Source organism: Phyllostomus discolor, chromosome 3, assembly GCF_004126475.2.
Source record: "Phyllostomus discolor isolate MPI-MPIP mPhyDis1 chromosome 3, mPhyDis1.pri.v3, whole genome shotgun sequence".
Taxonomy (NCBI): Eukaryota; Metazoa; Chordata; class Mammalia; order Chiroptera; family Phyllostomidae; genus Phyllostomus; species Phyllostomus discolor.
Window position 1 is genome coordinate 185,771,002 of NC_040905.2, and position 22,667 is coordinate 185,793,668.

The 22,667-nt window shown below is 51.1% G+C and overlaps 1 protein-coding gene across 3 annotated transcripts in view; it reads left to right on the forward strand.

Annotated features, from left to right (window-relative positions):
• The window catches only part of LOC114489838 (stimulated by retinoic acid gene 6 protein-like), a 36,736-nt gene extending 15,004 nt beyond the window's left edge, over positions 1-21,732 (forward strand). For all 3 annotated transcript variants that reach the window (XM_036021950.1, XM_036021949.1, XM_036021948.1), the window contains 15 exons: positions 2,430-2,560; positions 3,304-3,424; positions 4,969-5,014; positions 5,891-6,019; positions 8,291-8,361; positions 9,769-9,880; positions 13,194-13,347; positions 13,731-13,806; positions 16,244-16,325; positions 16,655-16,703; positions 17,175-17,292; positions 18,361-18,480; positions 19,613-19,776; positions 20,502-20,648; positions 21,351-21,732. In XM_036021950.1, the coding sequence (XP_035877843.1) occupies positions 2,430-2,560; positions 3,304-3,424; positions 4,969-5,014; positions 5,891-6,019; positions 8,291-8,361; positions 9,769-9,880; positions 13,194-13,347; positions 13,731-13,806; positions 16,244-16,325; positions 16,655-16,703; positions 17,175-17,292; positions 18,361-18,480; positions 19,613-19,776; positions 20,502-20,648; positions 21,351-21,499 (1,669 nt within the window). In that variant the 3' untranslated portion in view covers positions 21,500-21,732. The remainder of the gene's footprint in view (positions 1-2,429; positions 2,561-3,303; positions 3,425-4,968; positions 5,015-5,890; positions 6,020-8,290; positions 8,362-9,768; positions 9,881-13,193; positions 13,348-13,730; positions 13,807-16,243; positions 16,326-16,654; positions 16,704-17,174; positions 17,293-18,360; positions 18,481-19,612; positions 19,777-20,501; positions 20,649-21,350) is intronic.
• Positions 21,733-22,667: the final 935 nt, after the last annotated feature.

The following is a 22,667-nucleotide window of genomic DNA, read 5'->3' on the forward strand; positions in this document are numbered from 1 at the left end:
GGCCCCGGTCACTGTGGGAAAGGCCTTCCCACATCAGGCCTGTGGCTGCCTCGGGAAGCAGGAGAGGGAGAGTTCCCTGCCCCTGACGGCAGCGAGCCTTCTTGTTGGGATGGCACCGTGAGGTACGCCCGCCCCAGGGAAGCCCCCTGGACCAGGGAGCTTTCAGGGCCTTTCTAGCTCTGCCATTATGAGGCTGTGCACCCCTCACCACATTTTCCCTTAAGATCTTAATCATTCATTAGATCTTGCTCTTCATCATTTTTGTTAATATTTATTAATATTTCTCATAATTATAATAAAGCAGTTAACATTTATTGCACAACAGTTATGACCCAGGCACTGAACCATTTGCTTTGCTTACTTCACTTGGATGAACCCTCTTGCCAGCCCAGCATGGCGGAGGTTGTTATCCTCATGTAATGGGTGAGCAGACAGGCTCAGAGAGGTTAAGTGACTTGCCCAAGGCCACACAGCTCACTACGTGACAGGAACTTTAACTCAGGTTTGGTTGATACTCGCTCTGATTCCCCCAGTGTCTTAACCTAAGCTCAGGCATGCGGACAAGCTGAGACCTCAGCGTTGGCCTCTGGAGAAGGGAGAGGCATATAGGAAGTCAGGACCAAGGCTAGAGGTGACCTGGGCTTCCGGGCGAGGGAAATCCGACTGCAGTGTAGAAGGATTGTGATGCCAGCACCGAGGAACATGCTCATTCTGAACCTCACCCGCTGGAGCAGCCGGCCCCTCCCATTGTGCCCGGTCTAAGCCATGTTGGCTGGGGCACAGAGAAAAACAGGCCAGTGGGTAAAGAGGATCTTCAGACCCTGTCCTGAACATTTGACACGTAGGGCCTGGTGCCTGACTTGTTAAGTAGGAACTTTGTAAGGGCCCTGTTAAACAGCTTTGAATTAAATTGCCAATGGTACAATTCACGTACTCCGTGGCCATCAAAACCTCTGATTTTCTGAGTAGTCCTGGCTCACCGTCTCCGCTCATTAATCAGCCCTCACGTGTGTGTGGCATTCCACAGTTTATAAAGCCGTTCTTCACTTGCAGTCCAGGATGGCTCTGTGATTCGGCAGAGCAGGGGTTTCCATCTCAGCTTTAAATACAGGGAAACTGAGTCTTACAGAGTGCTGAAGTACCACAGGTGAGACCTATTAGAATCCAACTCAGCTTAACAAGGGGGTGTCTGTGAATGTGCAGTGAGCACCTAGTCTCTTCCAGCTCCTGTGCTAGGCCCCACCCCGGAGGAGGTGGCGGTTTATGGGACAAGTGCTGACACTAAGGAAGGTGTGGGAACACGGGCATGGGCTTCGTGCCGAGGGGACACTGACGAGGCAGTCTCGAGGCACGCCTGGCTGGGAGTGGGTGGTCAGGGGGGCTTCAGACGAGAGGTGCTCCTTGAGCTGGCCCTTGAAGGTGATGAGGAGAGAGGCAGACAGCTTAGGAAAGTGAGATCGCTCTTCACACCGCCCTGAGTCTCCACCGAGGGCTGCTTCTGGCGGCTCTTCTCGGGCAAGCCGGTCCTCTCTTTCCCGGGTGCAATTGCTTGCTCCCCTGTAGACTAATCTCTTTCGATTAGAAGAAACAGATACCCAGTGAAGCTTTTTACATAAAAGGAAAAGATGGATATTTTTATAAAGTTACAGAGATCTCCCAGAAACTGCAAGGACAGACTTATGGGAACTGGGGCTTTTGAGATGGGCAGATCTGGGAGACTGGTCTCTCTATTTCTGCCTCTCTGTGTCACCGGGGCGCCCTACGCACCATTTTCCATTTTCCTCTCTGCCACCTGACTGAGGATCTCCACCTCCCAAAGCCTCAGCTTGCCTCTAGCGCTGATTCTGATCCCAGCTTGCATGACCTTCTAGAACAGAATGTCAACAGCAGATTGGCTCATGTCCTCGGGGCCACAAATCCAAAATATAAGACCAGACATCTGATTGGTTCATCTAAAGTCAGGTGGTCACCCATAGGCCAGTCAGCTGTAGCCAGGAAGGTGTGATTGCATGAACCAGCACAGCCAGTGATACCCAAGCCTTCCCGGGAACGTTGGAGAGAACTCTCACAGACCTTGGCTGGTGCGGGGCAAGTTCTCCCACACCTGCTGGGACATACTCTTTGTTTTGGTCTCTCAAGTCATACCACCTGTGTCTCTCACAGATGAAACTCATCCTCTTTTGCTCATTGTCATGGCCACTGGTGTCCTTGTTCAAATTTTCTTAGACTTGGAGCATCTCAATGGAAAGAATTTTGTCCTCCTCACTTCAGTACCTGCATCCATGCCTAGCTCCAGCAGAGGGCCTAAGAAAGTGTCAGTTGAAATGAATAGTTCACTCCGCAGTCATGCATCCTCAAGGTGGGATTGGTAGGTGGTGTCTCAGAACCACTGTCTGTCTGGCCTCATGAGCTGTTTCTCTTGTTCACAGACCTCTGGACTTCGTGGGCACTTTTAGTAACCGATGGTCCTATGGAATCGCCTTTGGGGCCACAGCCAATAGGGTCATGTTCTTGTTCTCAGAAGGCTACCAGCCCCTGCAGGTCCCGCAGTGGGCCCAAGGTACCAGGGCTGACTCATTATGTTGGGAATTTAATGGTGGGAATCCTTGCTGTCAGAGACAGTGTGGCAGGGGTTTGCTGGGACCGGCGGGGGTAAGCTTGGTGAACTCAAGTGTTCTTCCTGTTACTTGTCCAGCATTGAAGCTTGTCTGCGGGGGCTTTCTCCCAGTTCAATTCAGAGATCCTTTAGACCTAGCTGGGCAAAGGCTCCAAGCAGGTTCCCCTCCACCCACCCTGAAAATCTCTCATGAGACGTAGCCGTGGCTGGTACTCCCTCAAAGAACACATCTTCTCTGGCCACTGGTCTGGGGCCTCTTCATTCTCCACGCCTCATGCTTTCCCTGGAGTAGCGACTGTAATCTGTAGGTTCAACCATCCTTAAAATGACAACTTCCAAACCTCTCTGTCCAACCAGTTTTCTCTCAGTAATTCTTGTTCGTTCTTTTATGCCATCTTTTTCCACACACTATATTGTGAGACAGTCAAGGGCAGGGAGCAGGTCTTCTTCGTCTCCATAGTCAGCCCCGTGCCTGGCACGGAAGAGGTACCAGGGAGGGTCTGTCGCAGGAATGAATGAAAGTCATCCCTGCATTCCTTCTTGTGCTGAGCTGGCGCTTGTCCACTCATCTCCTTGGTCCTGAGCTCCATGACTGCAAGCCAGCGCAAAGCCCCATGGCTTCCCCCGGACTCGCCCGAGCCCGTGAGAAGAGGCACTCACAGCATCTCTGGCCCTGTCTCTCCCAGCCTTTGTGCTGCTCGTCGGAGGCATCGAAGTCGGCCTGTCCCACTTCCCCTTCTTTGCCTGCCTCTCGTCGGAGTTCCGGCTGGTCAGCTCCATCCTGGGCTTCAGCTACTCCCTGATCTGGTAAGACGGACTCTGCCTGCCTGCCCTCCTGCAATTCTTTTGGCCACTGCTGAACTCTGGACAAAGGGCTGGAGATGACCTGAGAGCTGCCCTTGGGAGAAACCTTTGCTCAGAACTTGGGCCCGGGGCAGATGGAGTGACTGTTCCACAGTCCCCTGTGGCCCCTCCTTGGGAGTGCACTTGAGGATCCAGAAGGTCAGGCCAGCGTTCTGTCTGCCTCACAAGAAGCCATTCATGGTTCGAATAGTCCCAATGCTCAGAGATGTAGAAAAGTTCATTTCTGTAAACTGCTGAGAGAGTCCCGATGGTGGAAGCAGGGTCCCGTGTGGGTGCTCCCTCTCTGTGCTGTCGTGGTTTCCCCAGAGCCCAGGAGAAAGTGCATGTGTCTCGGCTGGGCCTTCAGGGCCGTCCTGGTCTCTACTGTGTCTCCCCGGCCCCCAACCTGTCTCTGGCACACATGCAAGTCATGTAAAACTCCTACGTTCCTCCATCCATCCGCTTATTCATTCAGCAAACAACTGTGACATCCCCCCAGCAGCCGGGGAATGTACTGGAAAACAAGACAGACCCTCGTGATCATGTGTTCTGGCCACTTTGTCTGCATGTTGCTCTTCCCCAGGGGATTATCTGCCTCTGCCTGGCCCAGGGACAAGTATTTGCTCCTCCTCTGTGCATTGTTGCCCTCCCAAATAGGTGCCCCCTGGCCCTTTTGTTGAGCTCCGTGCCCTGAGCACTGGCATCAGACCCCAGCCCAGACCTGGCCCAGGGAGCCTGTGCCGACTGGACAGTCCTGTGGCAGGTCCGCACTCCAGTCCTGACAGGCCCATTTCCTCGCCCACGTCTCCTCTCTGGGCAGGGGCCTCAGGCTCAGGGTATGAGCCATACAGGGGGCTGACAGTGACTGGCACTCGAATGGCTGCAATTTCAAAGTATGTAAGTGGCTGGCTTGAAAAAAAATTAAAAGGTATTCAGTGCTGGATATGGAGTAATATCTCAGCCTGTGACAGACTTTTTGGCCAGGAGAGGACAGGGTGGCAGGAATCACGCGGCAGGAGACCTGGGCACCGCGGGAGTAGGACCCAAGCTTGAACATGACCAGGAATGTGTGCTTAGCAGGAGTGCAGCCTCCAGGCTCCCTCCTCGGGGCAGTGTTTACAGACAGGGTCATGTCCGGGCAGAAAGACTTCAGCCCGAGTCCAGAGCCCTGGGTCGTGGCCCTGGCTCTGGGGGTGACTCCGGACAAATCCCTTCCCATCTCTGGCCTTCAGTCTCCCCACCTGAGTGAGTGATAGGGGAGGGAGGGTGAGATCTCTCAGGGTCTCCGTGCTCTGCCGTTGCGTATCTGGGATTGTGTCTGAGTCGAGGGCATCAAATGCATTTTGTCGCATGTACTCAGGCACAAGCAGGGCACCCGGTCTGTGTAGGAAATACACGGAGGCCTGGGGACCATCCCCATCAAGGAGGTTACTCCAGGCTGGTGGGATCTGGGCTGTGGTCCCAGGGGCTGTGCTGGCAGCACCCCAAGCCCTGCTTCTCTCCTGCAGGTTTGCTGTCACCGTCCTTCACATCACACAGTGTCCCCATGGGCGGGTGAGTCCCCACTGAGCTATGTTTAGGGTGTTCTGTCCTATCGCTATGGCCAACTTTCCTTGTGACCTTGGACAAGCTTCTGCTACTCTGTGGGCCTCAGCTTCCTCCTGCATACAGAAGGGAGCTGGAGCCGTTCACGATACTTCCATTGTACAGGGTCTTACGCTCATCAGGGTGCTGATTCACAGACCGACGTTCTCTCAGTTAATGCTCACAGCAGCCCCTCAAGGTGGGGAAGCTCTTAGCAAACCTACTTTATCGGTGAGGAAACTGAGGCCCAAAGAGATGAAGTAACTCTGAAGAAGCAGCAGAGCTGGGACTTTGAGACCAGGGCATTGAGGCCAGGTCTGGCTGATTCCGGAGCTCACTTCCTCTCCTTCATGTAGCCTCAGTTTCTCTGTCTGCTAATGGGAGGCTTGGGTTAGATGAACCCCTTCCAGCTTTTCCATGTGCTGTCCTTCTCAGCACTGATGCAAACTGGTTCCTCTGTTTAGCCCTATACCCCAGGAAAGAAGCAAGATGTCTTTCTCTCCCTCCCCCCTTTGGTTCCCTTTCTCTCTTTCTCCTCTCCCCTCCACTGTCCCCCCTTCTCTGTGTTATCTAAAAGAAGTATTTAAATACCAAATCATAAAAAAGCCATGAAAGCTTTTTGTATAAGAGAAAATGGGGGCGCTAGGACTCAGATCTAGGGCTGCCGGACTCCAAGTCCACTGCTTATTCCCATGCCGTGGGGCCGGGGGAGCAGGGATCCAGGCTCTGAGAGAGTGGGCCTTGGAGGGAGCAGCCTGGGGCGGGCAGGCTCCTGTCCACAGCTTCCCCAGGGGCCTGGCCCTGCCCCGTCTAGACTCAGTGCCCAGAGGTCTGCTTCTGTTGCAGTTTTTGGGGAGGTTCGAGGCTGTCATGTTCTACTGGCCCTCACTGCTGTGCCTGTCCTTCCTGCTGGGCCGATTCCTGTACATGTCTGTCAAGTCTCTGAGAGTCCACCTGGGCTGGGAGCTGCAGACGGTGAGTCCCACGCAAGCGCCGTGCGTGTCCTGACGGGTGGTCTTCACAGCAGTCCTGTGCGGCGGGCACCAGGATTACTCCTCCCACTCTGTAGCAGGAAACCCGGGCCCAGAGAGGTGTGTCCTGCTGGCCAAGGCCATGTGCCTCGTCTGCGGCAGAGCCAGAACAGCAGCCCACACAGTTCACTGGTCGGGGCTCTGTCTTGACCACTGTTCTTTTTCTAATTCCTTGAGGGACAAAGTTCGGTTGTTTGGGGTCTTCCTTTTGGTTAATATAGGCATTTACCACTATAAACTGCCCTCTTTAGAACTGCGTTTGCTGCATTCCACAAGTTTTGGTATGTTGTATTTCTGTTTTCATTTGTTTTAAGATAATTTTTGATTTCCCTTCTGTTTTTTTTCTCTGACTCGGTGGTTGCTCAGGAGTGCATTGTTTAGCCGTCCACACATTTGTGAATTTCCCGGTTTTCTTCCTGTTGTTGATTTCCAGCTTTATGCCATTGTGGTCAGAAAAGATACTCGATACTTAAATTTGCTAAGACCTGTTTTGTGGCCTAACACGTGATCTATCCTGGAGAATGGTCCCTGTGCTCTTAAGAAGAATATATATTTTGCAATTGTTGGGTGGAATGTTCTGTATATGTTTATTTGTTCTAGTTGATCTATAGTGCTGTTCAAGTCTGCTGCTTCCATACTGATTTTCTTACTGGACTCTCTGTCCATTGTTGAAAGTGTGGTGTTGAGATTCTACTGCTACTGTGTTGATGCATATTTATCCCTTCAGTTTCATTAACAAATACTTTATATATTTAGGTGCTGTGGTGTTGAGTGCACATATATTTACAATTGTTACATTTCCTGGAGCAATTGACCGCTTTATCATTATATAATGATTTTCTTGTCTCTTGTGACACTTTTTGACTGAAAGTCTATTTTTTTCTCATATAGTAGAGCCATCCTTGCTCTGTTATGGTTACCATTTGTATGAAATACCTTTTTCCAATCCACTTCACTCCCCATGTGTGTCCTTAAAGCTGAAGTGAGTCCCCTATTGGTAGCCTGTATTTGTAGTTTTTCTCAATCCATTCAGCTACTCTATGTCTTTTGATTAGAAAATTTAATCCATTTACATTTAAAGATACTGATAGGTAAGGACTTAAAATTGCCATTTTGTTAACTTTCTGATGATTTCTTTAATTCTTTCTTGCTTTCTCTGTGCAGTGATGATTTCTTGTTTTTGTAGTGGTATTGTTCTTTGATTCTATTTTCTTTACCTTTTATTTAATAGAAAACAGGTTTTCCTTTGTCATCACTATGTGGCTTATATAAAACATTTTACAGTCATACCAATCCATAACAACTTACTTTGATTGCATAGAAAACCCCTGCACCTTCCTCTCACTTTCCCTCGTGGGAGGGTTTGCAGGCCAGGGAGGGGCCTCTCTGTGCACTGGGCTGTGTCACCTCAGAGGACAGGCGACACAGGTAAGGTGAAACCGCTCTTCCTACCCTCTTCAGTGCGTCTATTCACAGAGTTTTTGCTTTCACTGGGGTTCTGGAACCTCCCAGGTGCATTGCTGAGTGCCCACAAAGGGACTCTCATCTGTGCGTGGCTGTGAAAATTGGTGTACCAGAGTGGACCTGGGGGCTGGAAGCCCCTATTCCTCCATCCTGTTGGCATCACTTACCGGTCAGGGTTCTAACCAGGTCCTTCGTACTCTCCCCAACATCTGCAACATCTAAGATTTCATCTCATAGCGTGTAAAATTTCCATATTCAACATATGTGGCAAAATCATAACTATTATGGAAAGCCCATTACACTTGGAGAAAACATTTTAAAACACACCATTAAAGTTCGTTTTATTAAGTACTGCAAAATAAAAAATGAGCAAAAGAAACTCCTCCTGTTCATGAGAAGTGAAAACACCGGGATTTGGGGTGCTTCATTCCTGAAGTGATGTTTTGAAGTGTGATGGGAAATCACCAGATCTCAAAGAGACGAAGGACCTCGCAGAGCAGCGGCTCATGCCGTCAGTAAGCAGAAGAGTGGAGGAGGGCCAGACCTCCGGCATTGAGGATAGGGGGTGCTTGGTAGACGGGGCCAGACCCTGCCCTTCTCTTTATTAAACGACAGGCACCTGGGAATGCCTGACTCCAAAGGGGCAGGTTCTGCCCAAATTCCGGCCCTCTGTGGCCATAGTCCCTCAGAGAGACCAAAGCCCTAACAAGAATTTGTGAGCCAAAGCATCTCCCTCTCTCTTTTCTCACAGGAAGAAAAGTCTTTCCTGGAAATTCACCAGGCAGAGCATGTGAAGCAGCTCCTGAGGAAGCCGCCCCTGCAGTAAGCCCCGGTCCCGGTCGGTCTCTACTGTGTGTGTGCCGGCGCTGAGGCGCCTGTAACAGCGTGGGGCCCGAGGATGACCGCAGTGCTCCAGATTAGTCAGGGCTCTCGTGTGTTAACAACAGAAGCTCAGCTTACACGGGATGGGAGAGAAAAAGGAAACGGATGGTCTTACGTAATCTGAAAGTCCTGTGGCCGTCAGTTTCAAACACAGATGGACCCAGGGCTTTATTACTGTCATCAGAACTCGGTCTCTGTCCCTCCTCCGTTCTTGGCTCTGCACTTACCTGGGTCAGCCTTCGGGTTAGATGGGCTGCCTCCTACCGATGGACCCCTCCCACTGATGGACCCCAGAATCTCTAATCTTATACCCTCCTGGTTTAAGCTCATAGGAAAGATAAGTTTTCCTATCTAATGATTTGAACTGAAGTCCTGTTGGATCAAACTGGACCAAATGCCACTCCAAAACCAGTTACTGCAGCTAGGGGACTGAAGTAAAGTGATTGTGAAGACAGGGTCCCATGTCTACCCCTGGAATGAGGAAGTAGTTCAGCCTCACTTGACCACTAGGACTGCTGGTGGGAAAGGAGTCCATTCTGAGAAAATCTCATATGCCCTTACCGATAAAAGAGGACATAGCTCTTGGCCAGGAAAGTACATCATCTTCAGGGATCGTAGTCATCACCCTATCCCTGCCACTGTCGCTCTGCACCAGGGAATATACCCCCAAGAAGGCACATGTCTAATCCAAAGTCGCAGTGGCAAAGCTAGTACTTTCATTAGAACTACACTTGGCTACATGTAGCAAAAACCACAAAATAGTAGTGGCACAGATAAGAGAGATGGACTTATCACATGAAAGAATTCTGGAGGCTGCAGTCCATACTGACCCTGGACTACTCTCCACGACAGTTTACCAACCCACCTGTCTTTCTGCTTCAGTATTTTCGTGGTTTCTCTCATGAAGGCTGCCCATGGTCCCAGGTGGATTCCGGGGCTCCAGCCTAGACCAGCCACTTGGTCAGCGTTTCGGACGGCAGGCAAGAGGAAAGAAAGAAGGGCCTTGGAGATCCCTCCCAGCTGTGTTGATTCTATCTAAGCACCCTCCCCGAAGTCCCACACTGTCCCAATGGTCACATCTAATGGCCTGTATTTAGCCCGGGTCACTCTTAGCCGTAAGAGAGGTCGGAAACTATAGCCTTTCAGTTTGGTGAATTGCCACACTAAAGAAAACTGAATCTCTGTTCTTAAGGATAAGGGGAGAATGAAAACTGTGGAATCAGCCAGTTTTTTTTCTCTCCACTAAAATCTAAGAGGAAGAGGAGGAGATGACGTTATTTTTCAGAAGAATCAGGCATGTGTTTACCAACCACAGCCTATCTTGTCTTGGTGTTTACTCATTGACAGAGAGGGAAAAAAGTCTTGGTTCCAAACCAGGATCTACGAGTGGGACCCCTGCTTTCAGTTCCCCAGCAGGATGATCGGAACTGTGGTGCTGGCTTTCATCTGCCTATACCTGGTGAGTAGACCTAAGCAAACCCTTTTCTGTTGTATAAATGGGGTGGGGCTAGGGGAGGGGTTGTTCTTAAAAATCTGGCTCAAAATTGAACCTTCTAAGTCAAAGAAGTATAGTTCTTTGACCAAACAATTTTGACTCCAAGCACACTTTTACCCACAGGGTGAATGTTACTAATAAATATAATCAGATTATTTATGGAGACTTCTGGTTGCCAATTCCACATGTAAAGAGCTTGCAAAAAAGCCATTCCACCCTAATAACAAATGAAAATCAAAACAAACTGAAAGAAATCAACTCTCAGATCTCTAAAGAAGTGAGGTTACAGGGCAGAGCATGGCCCCTGAGTTGAAGAGGCAGACAGCGGGGTACAGAGAATCACAACTGAGTGGAGCAGAAACCCCATGGGACCCTGCACCGAGGGAGGGAAATCTGAACTGTAATTGGCACAGTCAATCAACTGGAGTTTTGGGCATTCATAGGCTACTTAACAAGAGTAGAATGCACATTTTTCTCAAGATGACATGGAAATTTCACCAAGATAGATCAAATCCTGGGTAATAAAACGCATTGTAACAATTTTTTTATCACTATATTTTTATTTTGATGCATTTTCTTTATTTCGTTTCCAGGACAACAACAACAAAAACTATTGGTTTACTTCTCATCTCAAAATACAACACTTCCCCAGCCTCCACCGCTTTCCCTTCTTTCCTCCCAGACCTCTGCATGTTGGAGTGTCCCGAGGCTTAGTCTTTGGTGTCTTTTTTTCCAGTTTCTTTTATTCTTACTCAGCCTCACGACTTCAAGTCCTCACCTTCTATATCACAATGATTCCCAAGTTTGTATCTCCACCCAGACCTCACTCCTGAACTTCAAACTGGTCCCTTGATATCCCCAGTTGGATATCTGAGAGCACTGTAACAAATTTAAAAGAATAGAAATTATGCAATGTCTGCTTTTAGACCACAGTAGAACTAAACTAGAAATAAATAACAGAAAGATAACTGGAAAATTCCAAAATACTGGAAATTAAACAACACACCTCTAAGTAACTGTGGGTGATAAAAAATACCTCAAGAGAAATTAAAAATAAACAAAAATGAAATTAACTAAGTGAGAATGAAAACACACTTACAGGATTTGTGGGAGGCAGCAAAAGCAGTGCCTAGAGGGAGATGTGCAGCATGGAATGTATGAATTAGAAATAAAGGAAGATCCACATCGGTCTCTAAGCCCCCACCTCAGGAACTAAACAAGACGGGCAAATTAAATACAAAGTAAGCAGCAGAATAGATATAATAAACTTAGGGCAGAAACCTATGAAATCGAAAACAGGGAATTAATAAAGGAAATCAATGAAATCAAAAGCAGGGTCTTTGAAATCATAAAATCAAAAGCCTCTAGCCAGACTAAGAAAAAAGGAGAGAAGACACAAATTACTCATGCCAGAAATGAAAGGGGGGACATCATTATAGACTGCATGGGCATTAAAAGAGTAATAAAGAAATAGAATGAACAACTCTATGCTCCCAAATTTGATAACCTAGATGAAAGATACAATCTGCCACAACTCACACAAGAAGGAATAGACAATCTGAATAGGCTTAAAGCTATTAAAGAAGTTAAATCAATGAATATTGACTTTTTAAATAGAAAGCACCAGGCCCAGATGGGTTCACTGGTGAGTTCTACAAAACATTTATTGCAGCAGAGCTAAGGACAATGTTATGTTATACTTGTTACTTAGCCAAATAAAATCACGTCATTTAAATATGGAATAATCAAGCTTGATAAATAATTGCAGTGAATTCAAAATAAAAATGGATAAACTTACAGTACTATATTTCAAAAAAGGATCAGAAATTAAAATGTCTTATTTCATTTTGCTCCTATTTAAGTTTGCTTCCTCATCAAGACATTGTAACTGTTGTCGTAATTCAGGCTTCAATGGTCAGTATATTTTTTATTAAGCGTAGAATCAAAACATTTCATGTGGTCAAACTTATGCAAGGTAAACTGTCTGGGTTGAAAGCAGGGTCAAAATGGAGGAATAAAAGTGGGGAGACCACATTGGCACCTGCTCATTTTAAATGTGCAAGGATGGTACCTACATAAATTAATCCTACGATTACATTTTAAGTGACTATCAGTTAGGTTGTGCTGAAGTACCACATGAATCCCTACATCTTAGTGACTTAACACTACGTCTCATCTTGCCCACATAACCGTGGCGAGCGGGTGGGTGTTCAGGTTTGGGAGGCGGCAGTCCTCTGTGTATTATTCCATTACCCAGATCCTTCCATCCTGTGCCTCTTCATCCCCGAAAACCCTCGCCATCTACGTCCAGTCAGCAGAAGGGGAAAGTGCAGGAGAAATGCACGTGAGAGGTTTGCAAAGGCCGTTTTCCATTGGCAAAAACATTGTCATGTGGCCACACTAACTCAAGGGAGGCTGGGAAATGTCATCTAGCCTTCTGCCCAGAGAAGGGGAGAATAGGTTTTAATGGACTACTAGAGTTCTCCTTGACAGTGGATAATTCACTTGGAGTTGTGTTTCCTAAGTCTTTATTGGGCATCTACGATGCCAGGCACTATGCTGACACCGGGAAGAGAGGGGAGCTGACCTAGCAGAGTCTTGGCCTGGGAGGAGGCCGTGGTCTGAGAGAAGGAGGTGAGATGTGGCAGAAAGCACCTGCCATGTAAAGGGAGACAAAAGAAAGGCGAGTGTGCTCTGGAAGTGGCATGAATGGTTCTACACTCAGAAGCTGCCTGAAGACGGGGGCATTGGAGCTCCGCATTCAGAAATGAACAAAGTTCAGCTGGTGAAGTAAATGGCAGCGGGAACTCTAGAAGTGATGGCGTGATAGTGGGGAGCATGCTGGCAGGATGATGGGGATGAGCAAGCATGACCCGTGTACAGGGTGTGCTGCCTTCTTCCCTTTGGTTGTCACTGAGGTGCCAGAAGTGGGACAATGACTGAGATGACTGGCATTGTCCCCAAGGTGACCCCTTACTTAACATTAGACATGCATCTCACTCCGATTTAACTAATGTTTAAAGAGTTCCTTGACCCCTTGGGGGCCTCATCTTGTGTGCTGTAGGGGGAAGAACAGAGTTTGGGGCGTCTCCCAGCCACAAAAAAAGCCACAGTCCCATTCATCTCAGTATAGCCTGTCTCCAGAGCCTAGTTCAGATAAATGTTGACCTTCAAAGAGTTTTAACCTCAAAACCCAAGAGAGACTCATCTGTGATTCACATACTGGGCAAAAGCCAGACTCAAGGGAGACTTTGAGATGTTTGCTCTGTGTCCCCAGTTCATTGTCATTGAGTTCTGCGTGTTCGTGTACGTGAGAGAGAAGCTGGATGTGTTGGAAGGGGAGTTGGAGAGCTACATTGCCTCCATGAACCAGACGGGGACCCTGGCCCCGGTCGTCCTGCAGGTGAAGGAGCTGATGAACGTCTCCAAAGGTAAACCCATCGTTGCATGTAGTTGCTGTTTAACTGCAGGCAGGTCACTACCCCCCAAAATTGGCAATTAGAAGTTCGGTGAAGTTTTATAAGGATGGAAGCTACTGCAATGTATATGTGCCATAATTTTCTCTTCCCATTACTCACGGGATTGAAAATATTAATACCAAAGGAGAGGATTGTGTAGGAAATAAAGTATTTCCAGGGTGTGTGTGGCTAAAATGAAACAGAAACATATAAGCAAAACTGCATTTACACAAGAAATGTGTTAAAGGACGTGTAATATATTTTTCCCAGCCCCTTCTGATGTGAGTTTCTGCTTCCGGAAAACACTGTTTCTGGCTCATCCTCAGAGGGCCCTCCTGTCACCTTTTCTGTTTCAGGAGTCTGGGTGGCTACCATCCTGCCGGCCTCCCTCACGTGCGTGAGCTATCTCTTCCACATCTTGGCTTGCTACAGGTAAAGGGCTCAGGGGGCCGTCTGTGCATCATCACCAGGAAAGCATCTGACAATTTTCTGAGAATTCCCAAACAGTGCCAGCAGGGCCCACCCAGGAGCCAGGACACACACAGGGTCCAGGGACAGCCTCGTCCATTGTCAGTAAACCACACACACACACACACACACACACAATTATGGACTTGAGCTTCTACCTAATCTGGACACGGTGTAGGATCTGTAGATTTTCACCACAACCCTGAGGAGTGCTCTTAGCTCCCATGTTTATAGCCCAGAAAGCTGAGACTCAACAAAATAACTTGCCCGCACAATTAGCCACTGACCACACTTTCAACCCCGGACCCTGGCATTTCTTCTACCCTCTGGCCTCTCTGCTGTCTGTCTGACCTGCTCTCCAGGCCTCACCGCCCTGGGCCATCAGCAGATGGATGCGGCTCGAGGGCACATCAGGGGGACCGGGTGCCTGAGTCTCAAGAACAGCAGTCAGTGCTGTTCAAGACAGTGAGCGGATATTTTTAAAAAACTCCCTCCCCCTCCCCCCCCTTCCTTCCTTCCTTCTTTCGGGGAAGAGAAGGAGAAAGAGAAGGAAAGAAACATTGATGTGAAAAAGAAACATCCATCAGTTGCCTCTCATACATGTTCTGACCAGGGCCTGAACCCACAACCTAAGCATGTGCCCTGACTGGGAATTGAACCGGCAACCCTTTGCTTTGCAGGATGGCACCCAAGCAACTGAGCCACACCAGTCAGGTCCATGGGGAACATTTGCATGCAGATAGCAGTCGAAGTTTAGATATCTGGTGCCCTCTGCTCTCTCTGTCTCTCTGCCTTTGCCTTTACTTCTTGTGGTCTCTCTGTCTCGGTCTCTCACCCATGCTCACTGACCCACGGAAGCTCAGGGCCAATCTCCTCCCCCCTACCCCCCTGCCCAGAACATCCTGCTTTTGCATCCTCACCATCTGGCTGCCCGCAGGGTGAGTCTCTTGCCAATGGCACCCAAGAGAAAGACTCTCCTGGCACAAAGAGGCCCCAGCTCTCCATCCCTGCCCTGCCTTGCTCCCTCTCTTCACATGTCTCCCTGGATACTGTGGGTGGGCTGGTTACTGAGACTGTCCCCTGCCCTGTCCGATGAAGGGAGATGTCTGTTCCTTTCTTGTCTGCAAGTGGCTGGGAGATTTTCACTGAGGCATTTGACCACCACTAGGGACGACCGCTGTGCAGAGCAGGCTGCATGGGTGTGGGCAGAGGGCAGCTGAGGGCACTGGGAAGACAAGAGCCCTGTGCTGGGGGGGCCTCATCCCTGTCCAAGCTGGCTCCTCCCGCCACACCTGTCACCCAGGTGTGGTGATCCCTGCCTGCCTCCTTTAGAGGACAAGGGTACAGAGGAGACAGCGGGTGCGAAGGCGCCCTCCACGCCGGGCAGCACAGCACTGTGCCAGTGTTTTCATGTTCCTTAGAACTATTCCCACTTACACACAAGCTCTTTTTAAAAAAATGGTACAAAAAATATTTAGCGTAAAGCAAGTCTTCCATTCAGAGCCCCATTGTTGCCCCTGAGCCAAACATGGTTATTCGTGTTTCTGAGCATCCTTCCAGAAACTTCCTGTGCTGATGTGTCGGTGTGCGTTCATGCCCCTGGTTGCGCACGCTCCTCCAGTGCTGCAAACCGAAACCACGGTGAAAGCCGCAGGGTGACCTTCGATGTTCTAGGAGACGCTGTTAAAAATGTGAAAATAATTTAATAATATAGTTACCCTGACGTGACCCAAATACCGTCACTTCCACGTGTGATAAATATATAAACTATTAGTGAGGTATTTCTACTCTTTTTTTTCATACCAAGTCTTCCCAATTCAGTGGTCATGAAATTACAAAACAGCCTGGAAAATGCTGGAGATAGAATGTTGAGAAAGAAGCTGGGCCCAGGTGTGAATTTGGACCGTGAACTTAACTACGCCAACATAATCTTTACACACAGGTTCAGGCCAAGACTAGCAGGGGGAGAACACGCAGTGATTTCTTGGGTGCTGGCATTGTGAGGGGCCACACACCCTTTTTTACCTCCTTTTGTGTTGTCCTGAGGCGGGGAATATCATTAAAAATGGTTTCCTGTTCTTACCTGTTTTAAAGTATTATTACATAAATAATTATATTCACTGTAGAAAAAAATAGAGCAAAATGAAAAAAATAAAAGCCACGTACACAGTCTCAAATATCACAGTCACCATTAAGACTAGGTAACTATGTTATTTTTATAAAATGTATTAAATTTAAGATTTTTAAGGCTAATCGGAACCATCCCATGAGCTGTGACCAATGCCCGGGGCTACGCTGCCCACCCTCTCCCTCCCTGGGCCTTCCCGTGTATGTCCACGGAGCTCCAAGTGCCTGCGGTGCTGTGGTGACAAATATTGCTCGTTTCCCCTCTTTTTTCTAGAAAGCACATGAAGCGGTTGTGGGCAGGCAATAAACACTTTCTCCCTCTGAAGTTCCGTAACCCTTCCTCATCAGGGAGTGTGGTAAGTCTGCGGACAGCTGTCTCTGCTCTGAGACTCAGCGGCTTACCAACACCTGCTCGCTGGCACCTCGGGCGGGGCAGTGTGATGGGAAGCACCCCGGCTGGCAGTCCAGAGTCCTCAGCTCTGGGATGCTCGGCTGCTGGGTGACCCAGGACAGTCCCTCTCCTCATGTGGCCCTTGGTTGGTTTCCTCTGCTGTAAAATGAGGACAGTCACCTGCCACAGTGGGTTGGTGGGTGAATCTCCAATGAGACAGGGATGTGGGACAGGTGGGTCAGAGATAACCAAGGTTTTCTCCCCTCCAGGGCCCTTTTTCTTTTTGAATTGCAGGTGGCCATTGCAAGGTACTCTGGCTGGCAGATAGCCTACATTCTGTGGGGTAAGCGCCATCACGAGGCCCACTCAGTTCAGCGCATGCCACCGGGGCCCCTGCGGAGTGCTGGTGTCGGTGGGCAGAGAGGCGGGAGAGGCGGGGGCGGCCCCAGCTCCTGCCTCTGAGGGACCTTCAGGAAGGAGGGAGAATCACATGCTCATACAGATTGTCATCACCACCTGTCCTGAGCCCACAGGGTGGGCATGCCAAGGGCACTGGTGACCCAGAAGAGGAAGTGACCATCCACACCCAGGGCAGGGCTGGAATGCATTCTAGTGGGGTTGGCATTCAAACCACACCCGGCAGGGTGAGCAGGTCAGCGGGAAGAAAAGTGAGGGTACGCCCGGCAGAAGAAACAGCATCAACAGAAGTGCCAGCACCTTTGCTGGGAGGAGGATAGGTTGGGACTCCAGACAGCAACGTGGGTAACTGGGTCACAAAGGGCCTTGAGTGACCCGAGGCTCCCTTGGCCCACAGGCTACCTCATTATCCACGTGGTGCAGAGCCTGTTGGGCTTGGTGATCATGTACAGCCTGGTGTTGCCCATCATCCACAACCAGGGCCTGGAGGTGCTCCACGGACTGGGCATCGGCATGTAAGTGCTCAGTGGGCTTCCTGCCATTGCCCAGGGCCTGGGAGCAGTGGGCCCTTGCAGCGGGTCTTCAGAATGCCCCTCTGCTAAGCTCTCACCAATCCCTGGACCCACGCTCTTAGCTCCAGTCTAAACTTGGGCTAAGAGAGCAACTACTACAATAGGAACCTTACAATTTACAAAATATTTCCACTCATTGTTCAGCGAGGTCCTCACATTTGTGTCTGTGGCAGATGCACGTAAGTCCGTTTTGTAGCTGGGGAGACTGAGGGTTGGGGAGGTGAAGCGAGAAGATGGTCTAGTGGAAGGAGAAAGGGGACCTGAGCTTAGGCTGTAGATCAGCTGTGTGACTTGGGTAAGTTGCTTCTCTGCGCCTCCGTTTACCCACATGGAAGGTAAAAGTGAATGCTGATGTTCAGAATTCAATGTGTGCCCTTTCCCGTAAGAACTCTTTGAGGTCGAGACTTATATTAGCTCCCTCTTTTTCAGACGAGGAAATGGGGGCACAGATGCAAAGCAACTTGTCCAGGGACGGGGGAGAGGCAGGGCTGGGAGCCAGGCAGTCTGCACCCAGAGGCCCCATTAACCACTGCCCCACACTGCCACCCAGGGGGTGCAAACCCGGGCTGTGTTGCTCCCCAGAGGCCTCCCTGCCCCACGCTCCTCGCTTCCACGCTCACCTAGAGACACTCGTGGGTCTGGCGCAGGCCTGCCTGGTCGACCCACTCTCGCGTGGCCTTCATGAGCTCTTCTAAAACCCCACTCCTTTCTTCATTCCCCATGCTGTTAAACCTCTCATCCCAATTGCTGCCCCTGTATCCTGGTGTTCTGGTCTACAGCTAGAAGACCTGACCTTGTGGCTTTGAGAAAGTTCCCTCCCCTCTGGGAGCCAGGGTTTTCTCATCTGCACACCGGGCGTGCGAAGGGTTGGTAGGCCTGTCTCAGGGGCTCATTGCTACTGTTGGCCTCGCAGGCCATGGGCATCTCGCTCCTCTGTGTCACTGGGTGCTTGAGAGGGGCTTGAGAGGAGTGGGCACGGCCCCCTCAGCATGGTCCCCCCGTGTGTTTCAGCCTCACCATGTCCATCGTCCTGGGTCTCATGATCGTGCAGGTGTGGATCGCCTCCAGCTTCTTCCTACAGCCCAAGGTGGGTGCAGCCGACAAGCAGAAGCCCTTGGCGCTGAACAACAGGTGAGAGCAGAGGAGCGGTGGTAAATGTAGGACTTCAGCCTCAGCAGTCTCTCCTTCTTTCCTCTTCACCGCTGGCAGGTGCCTGGGCTGACTCCACACTCAGAGGTGGGGGGGGCAATGGTTGAGGAGTGGGCTCTGGGACAAACTCCCTGGCTCCACCCCTTATGAGCTTCCTTATCCTGTGTGACTTATAAACATCTACGAATGTCAGTTTCCTCATTTATAAATAATCGTGCCTACCTCAAGGTGTCCTGACAATGAAAGGTGTTCAAGTATCACCTTGGGACAACAGCACCTGGCCTGTGGCCATCCTTTCCAGTGCACTTGCTCAGCCACGCGCTGATGGGGGAAACAACAGGGGCCCTAAGGACAAAGAGCTGTCCCCGCAGGACCTGCCTGTGAGACGCTCATGGTCCACGAGAGCCGACAGACACGGACATAGAGGGGCAGGAGATGCCAGAGCATGCGAAAGGATCACAAGAGAAACTCGAGTGACAGAGGAGAGGCAGGGAGGCAGAGCAGAGGCAGGGGCAGGAGTGGTTCGCTCCCTGTAGGTGGGACGTTCGAGCTGAACTCGGTGAGACAGTGGGATTCCTACAGGTAGAGCTGAGGTGGGGGCGTGGCTGGCATTGCCCGCTGCCCAGGTGAAGGCAGGAAGCCACGGGAGGGCAGGACATGTAAGGAGAACAGTAAGAATCAAATTCAGTGGCCTTAGATGGTGCAGGCAGGGAGTGGGCACCGAGCGCCCATGCCAGAAAGGCCCCTTTGAAGAGGACCCAGAAATTCGCTGTGCAGAGTTTGGGCTGTATCCCATAGGCAGCGGGAAACCACGCAGTCAAGCGGTCATTTGGGAAATCTCATCTGGACGCCTTGGAGCAGTTCCAGCTGGGGGCAGGTCCCCGTTACGACAGATAGTGGGAATGCCACAACCTCAGTTGTAACCACAGAACCAGCTGTGGCCACAGGAGATTCCTTATCACTCAGGAAATTTCAAAACCCACAGATCCCATCAAACACGACAGTCGCTACTCACGTTCACCCGGCACTGTGACCAGTGTTCTGGGGGCCCCTGAACCTGTCTGCCTGGCCGTGCTCTCATACTGAAAGGCCCCTCCACCCACTTCCGCTGCAGGAAGGCATTCCACAACTTCAACTACTTTCTGTTCTTCTACAACGTGCTGCTGGGCCTGGGCGCCTGCCTTTCCAGGCTGCTCATCAGCTGCATCCTGGGCACGTGGCTGATTGCCCGCATTGACAGGACCATCATGCAGCATGGCTATGAGGAAGCAGACATGGGTGAGTGTCCAGCCCCCGATGGCCACGCATCCAGGGAGGGCAGGGCTTGCACCTGTGTAAAAGCTGCCAGAAGTCGTGTACCAGAGGCTTAGAGTTCACTCTTCGCCTCTGCTTAGAGCTTATCTTCTCAGGGAGGCTATAAAGCTGAGTAGGACACACACACACACACACACACACACACACACACACACTCAGCCCGACAGTCAGAAGGGAACTCAGGCTGTTGAGCACCTGCTGTTTGGCAGACCCTTGCAGTGTGATGGCAGGCAGTAAGAGGCGGCACGATTCCACCTAAATGGCTAGGAGGTGGTTTATGAACGCACGGCGCTGACAGTTTTGAGAAGGAACACACCTCCGCATTACTGGTGCTGTTAGTTGGAAACTTAACTTAGGTACGAAAATGGTCTGTTCAGTTGAAATACTCCAAAATCAAAGCCATTTCTACGGAGCAGGAAGAGTTTGTGTTCTGTTTCTGGCCCGTGTCCATCCCTTCACCCACCCGTTCATCAAGGGAGCTCCTCTGAGCTACAAGCTCTACAGAAAATGGATGGATTAGAATGTGACCTGTAAGGACCCTGCCAGGTCTTCACAGCTAGTTTTCCAGATTCTCCGCAAACACACGGGCACCGTTTATTGACAGAGTGACGCTGCAGCTGCGTCACGGAGAGCACGCCCTGGCCGCCCCGGGGTGTGCTGCATGGCCTCGCCCGCCTTCTGGGTTCCAGGGTTCGGCGCCTGGGTCGGCATGCTCTATGTGGACCACTGCCACACCAACCCCGTGCTCGTCAGCTTCTGCCACGTCCTGATCACAGGCCACAGGGACAGGAAGCTGCAGCAGGCCGTCCTATACGGGCACCCAAATCAGTCAGCAGGTAAGTCTCCTGTTGGAGCCTTCCCCGAGGTTTGGCACCAGGAAACGAGTACCCTGAGGGTTCCTGGGATCCCTGCGGTGTCCCCGGTTCCCCCTCCCCTGCCTCCCTGCCTCCACAGTCCATGCCTGGGAAGTCTACCCAGGAGATCAGGAAGGTAAGCACCCTGCCAGCCTGGCTAGGGGACCCCTGAGGCGCTGGGTCCTTGTCCTTCTAACTGGCTCCTCTCTTGTTCCCCCAAATGAGCTCTAGTTCTCCTGTCTGAGTCCTCTGTTCCCCATTTGTTTGAGACCCCATGCCTACCCCAGCCTTCAGCCAGGTGCCTTCCAAGAGGGCACTCAGTTGTGTGTACTGCTCTCCCGGCCGCCAACTCCTGGCCCCTCGAGGCTCTCTACTGTCTACTGCCAACCTTCCCCCCCCTCTATAATCCTCGGCTCTGCCTTCTGCCAGGAAGCCCCCGGTTAGTCGTGTCTTGCCAGCACCGGTCTGGGCTGTGTTCATCATGGCTCCTAACTCTGCAGATACCCAGCTCTGTGGGGCAGACGCATCCCTCCACCGCCCTCGTGTCCCCAGGAGACCTGGTCTGCCTCCTTCCCCCGCTTTTACCCCACACCTCACAGCTCCGGGGCAGTGTTCCTTACAGCCCCTGAGAAGGACAGAGACAGTGGGCCCCTGCCCTTTCTCCCGGCTCTGATTCTGTCCTAGGTTCCTGCGTCTCAGCTAGGTGCAGGACAAGGTGGCTCCTGCTGCAGACCCTGATCAACAACCCCGGACTGGTGATACTCAGAAAATCAAAACTGGGTCATGGCTCCCAGGAGTTCACCCAGATTCTGCTGACGAGCTCGGAGAGCTGACCCTGACCTCCAGCACTGCCCTGAGGCCGGGCCAGGATGGCCGCCCCCGGGGAGGAGGCCCAGGCTGCGCTGCAGCTGCCCCTGAGTGTGGTGGGACACACAGCTGCTGTCCGTGTAGACGGTGCGCTGCATCGGCCGCTCAGGGGACAGCACCTGGGCTGAACAATGACGTCTCGGGCCTAAGTCACTCCCCTGGTAAAAAGACCGAGCACTAAAGAGAATCTCTGTCGCACCAACTGTGCCCGATCGTGATTTCTGCTCTGCATGGGTAGGAGGCAGCCGTGTTGACAAGCGCAGGGCAGAACTTTGTGTCTCTGGAGAAGGTGGTAGCATTTCTGTACCAGGAGAGGTTAGCCCTCTGACACGGGCTTTTCTCTGGAAGGAGGTATGTCCCTATTTCAACAGGGTCTGATCTCTTCCTCCTTCCCAGGCACTGTGGTGGCCAGACAGAAGCAAATCCGAGACCCAGCCTCTGGCTGGGTGGGGGGAGCCAGCAAACTCTGAGCTCGCCCTGCCCTGGCCACTGGGATGAGAAACGATCAGAACCAGAACCGACCTGGGTTGTGATCATAAAGAAAGATGTACATGTTCTCTGTGGCAGGGAGCGGGGGGTGGGGGGGCCCCTGGGAAAGCTGCCTGTCCAAGGAGGCAGAGACAGGAGTTTGAAGGCACGGGGGAGAGAAAGGCCCAGGCATGTTTGAGGAGGGGGAGCCCTCTGGCGGCTGCAGCACAGGGCCTGGGGGGCTGGTTAGACCACCCAAGGCGGCCCAGATGCCAGGCTGGGGAGCCTGGACATTTCTCTTTGTGTAGAGGGCCCAGTGCTTAACCCAGGGGCTTCACACCCAGGCACTTCACACCCAGGCATACGATCTCTGATGGCTTGGGATCTGTTTAAAGCCTGGCCACTCAAAGTCACTCATGAAGCCTGTGCAAGTGCCGGAGGGCCCTCCAGCAGGGTAAGGGAGTCCCTGTCCCCCTCACAGGGCCATTGCATTTCAGTCACTGTCATGGGGCGCCTACAGTGAACCCGGCCCCATGTTTGCCAGATTTGTCTGTCAATCTCTGTGACCGAGCTTGTCAGTCTGCTTTTAGAAACTGAGAAAACTGGCACTCAGGGCGTTGGGACCCTCACACCACCTCTGCCTAGCTGTGTGACACTGGCTAGATG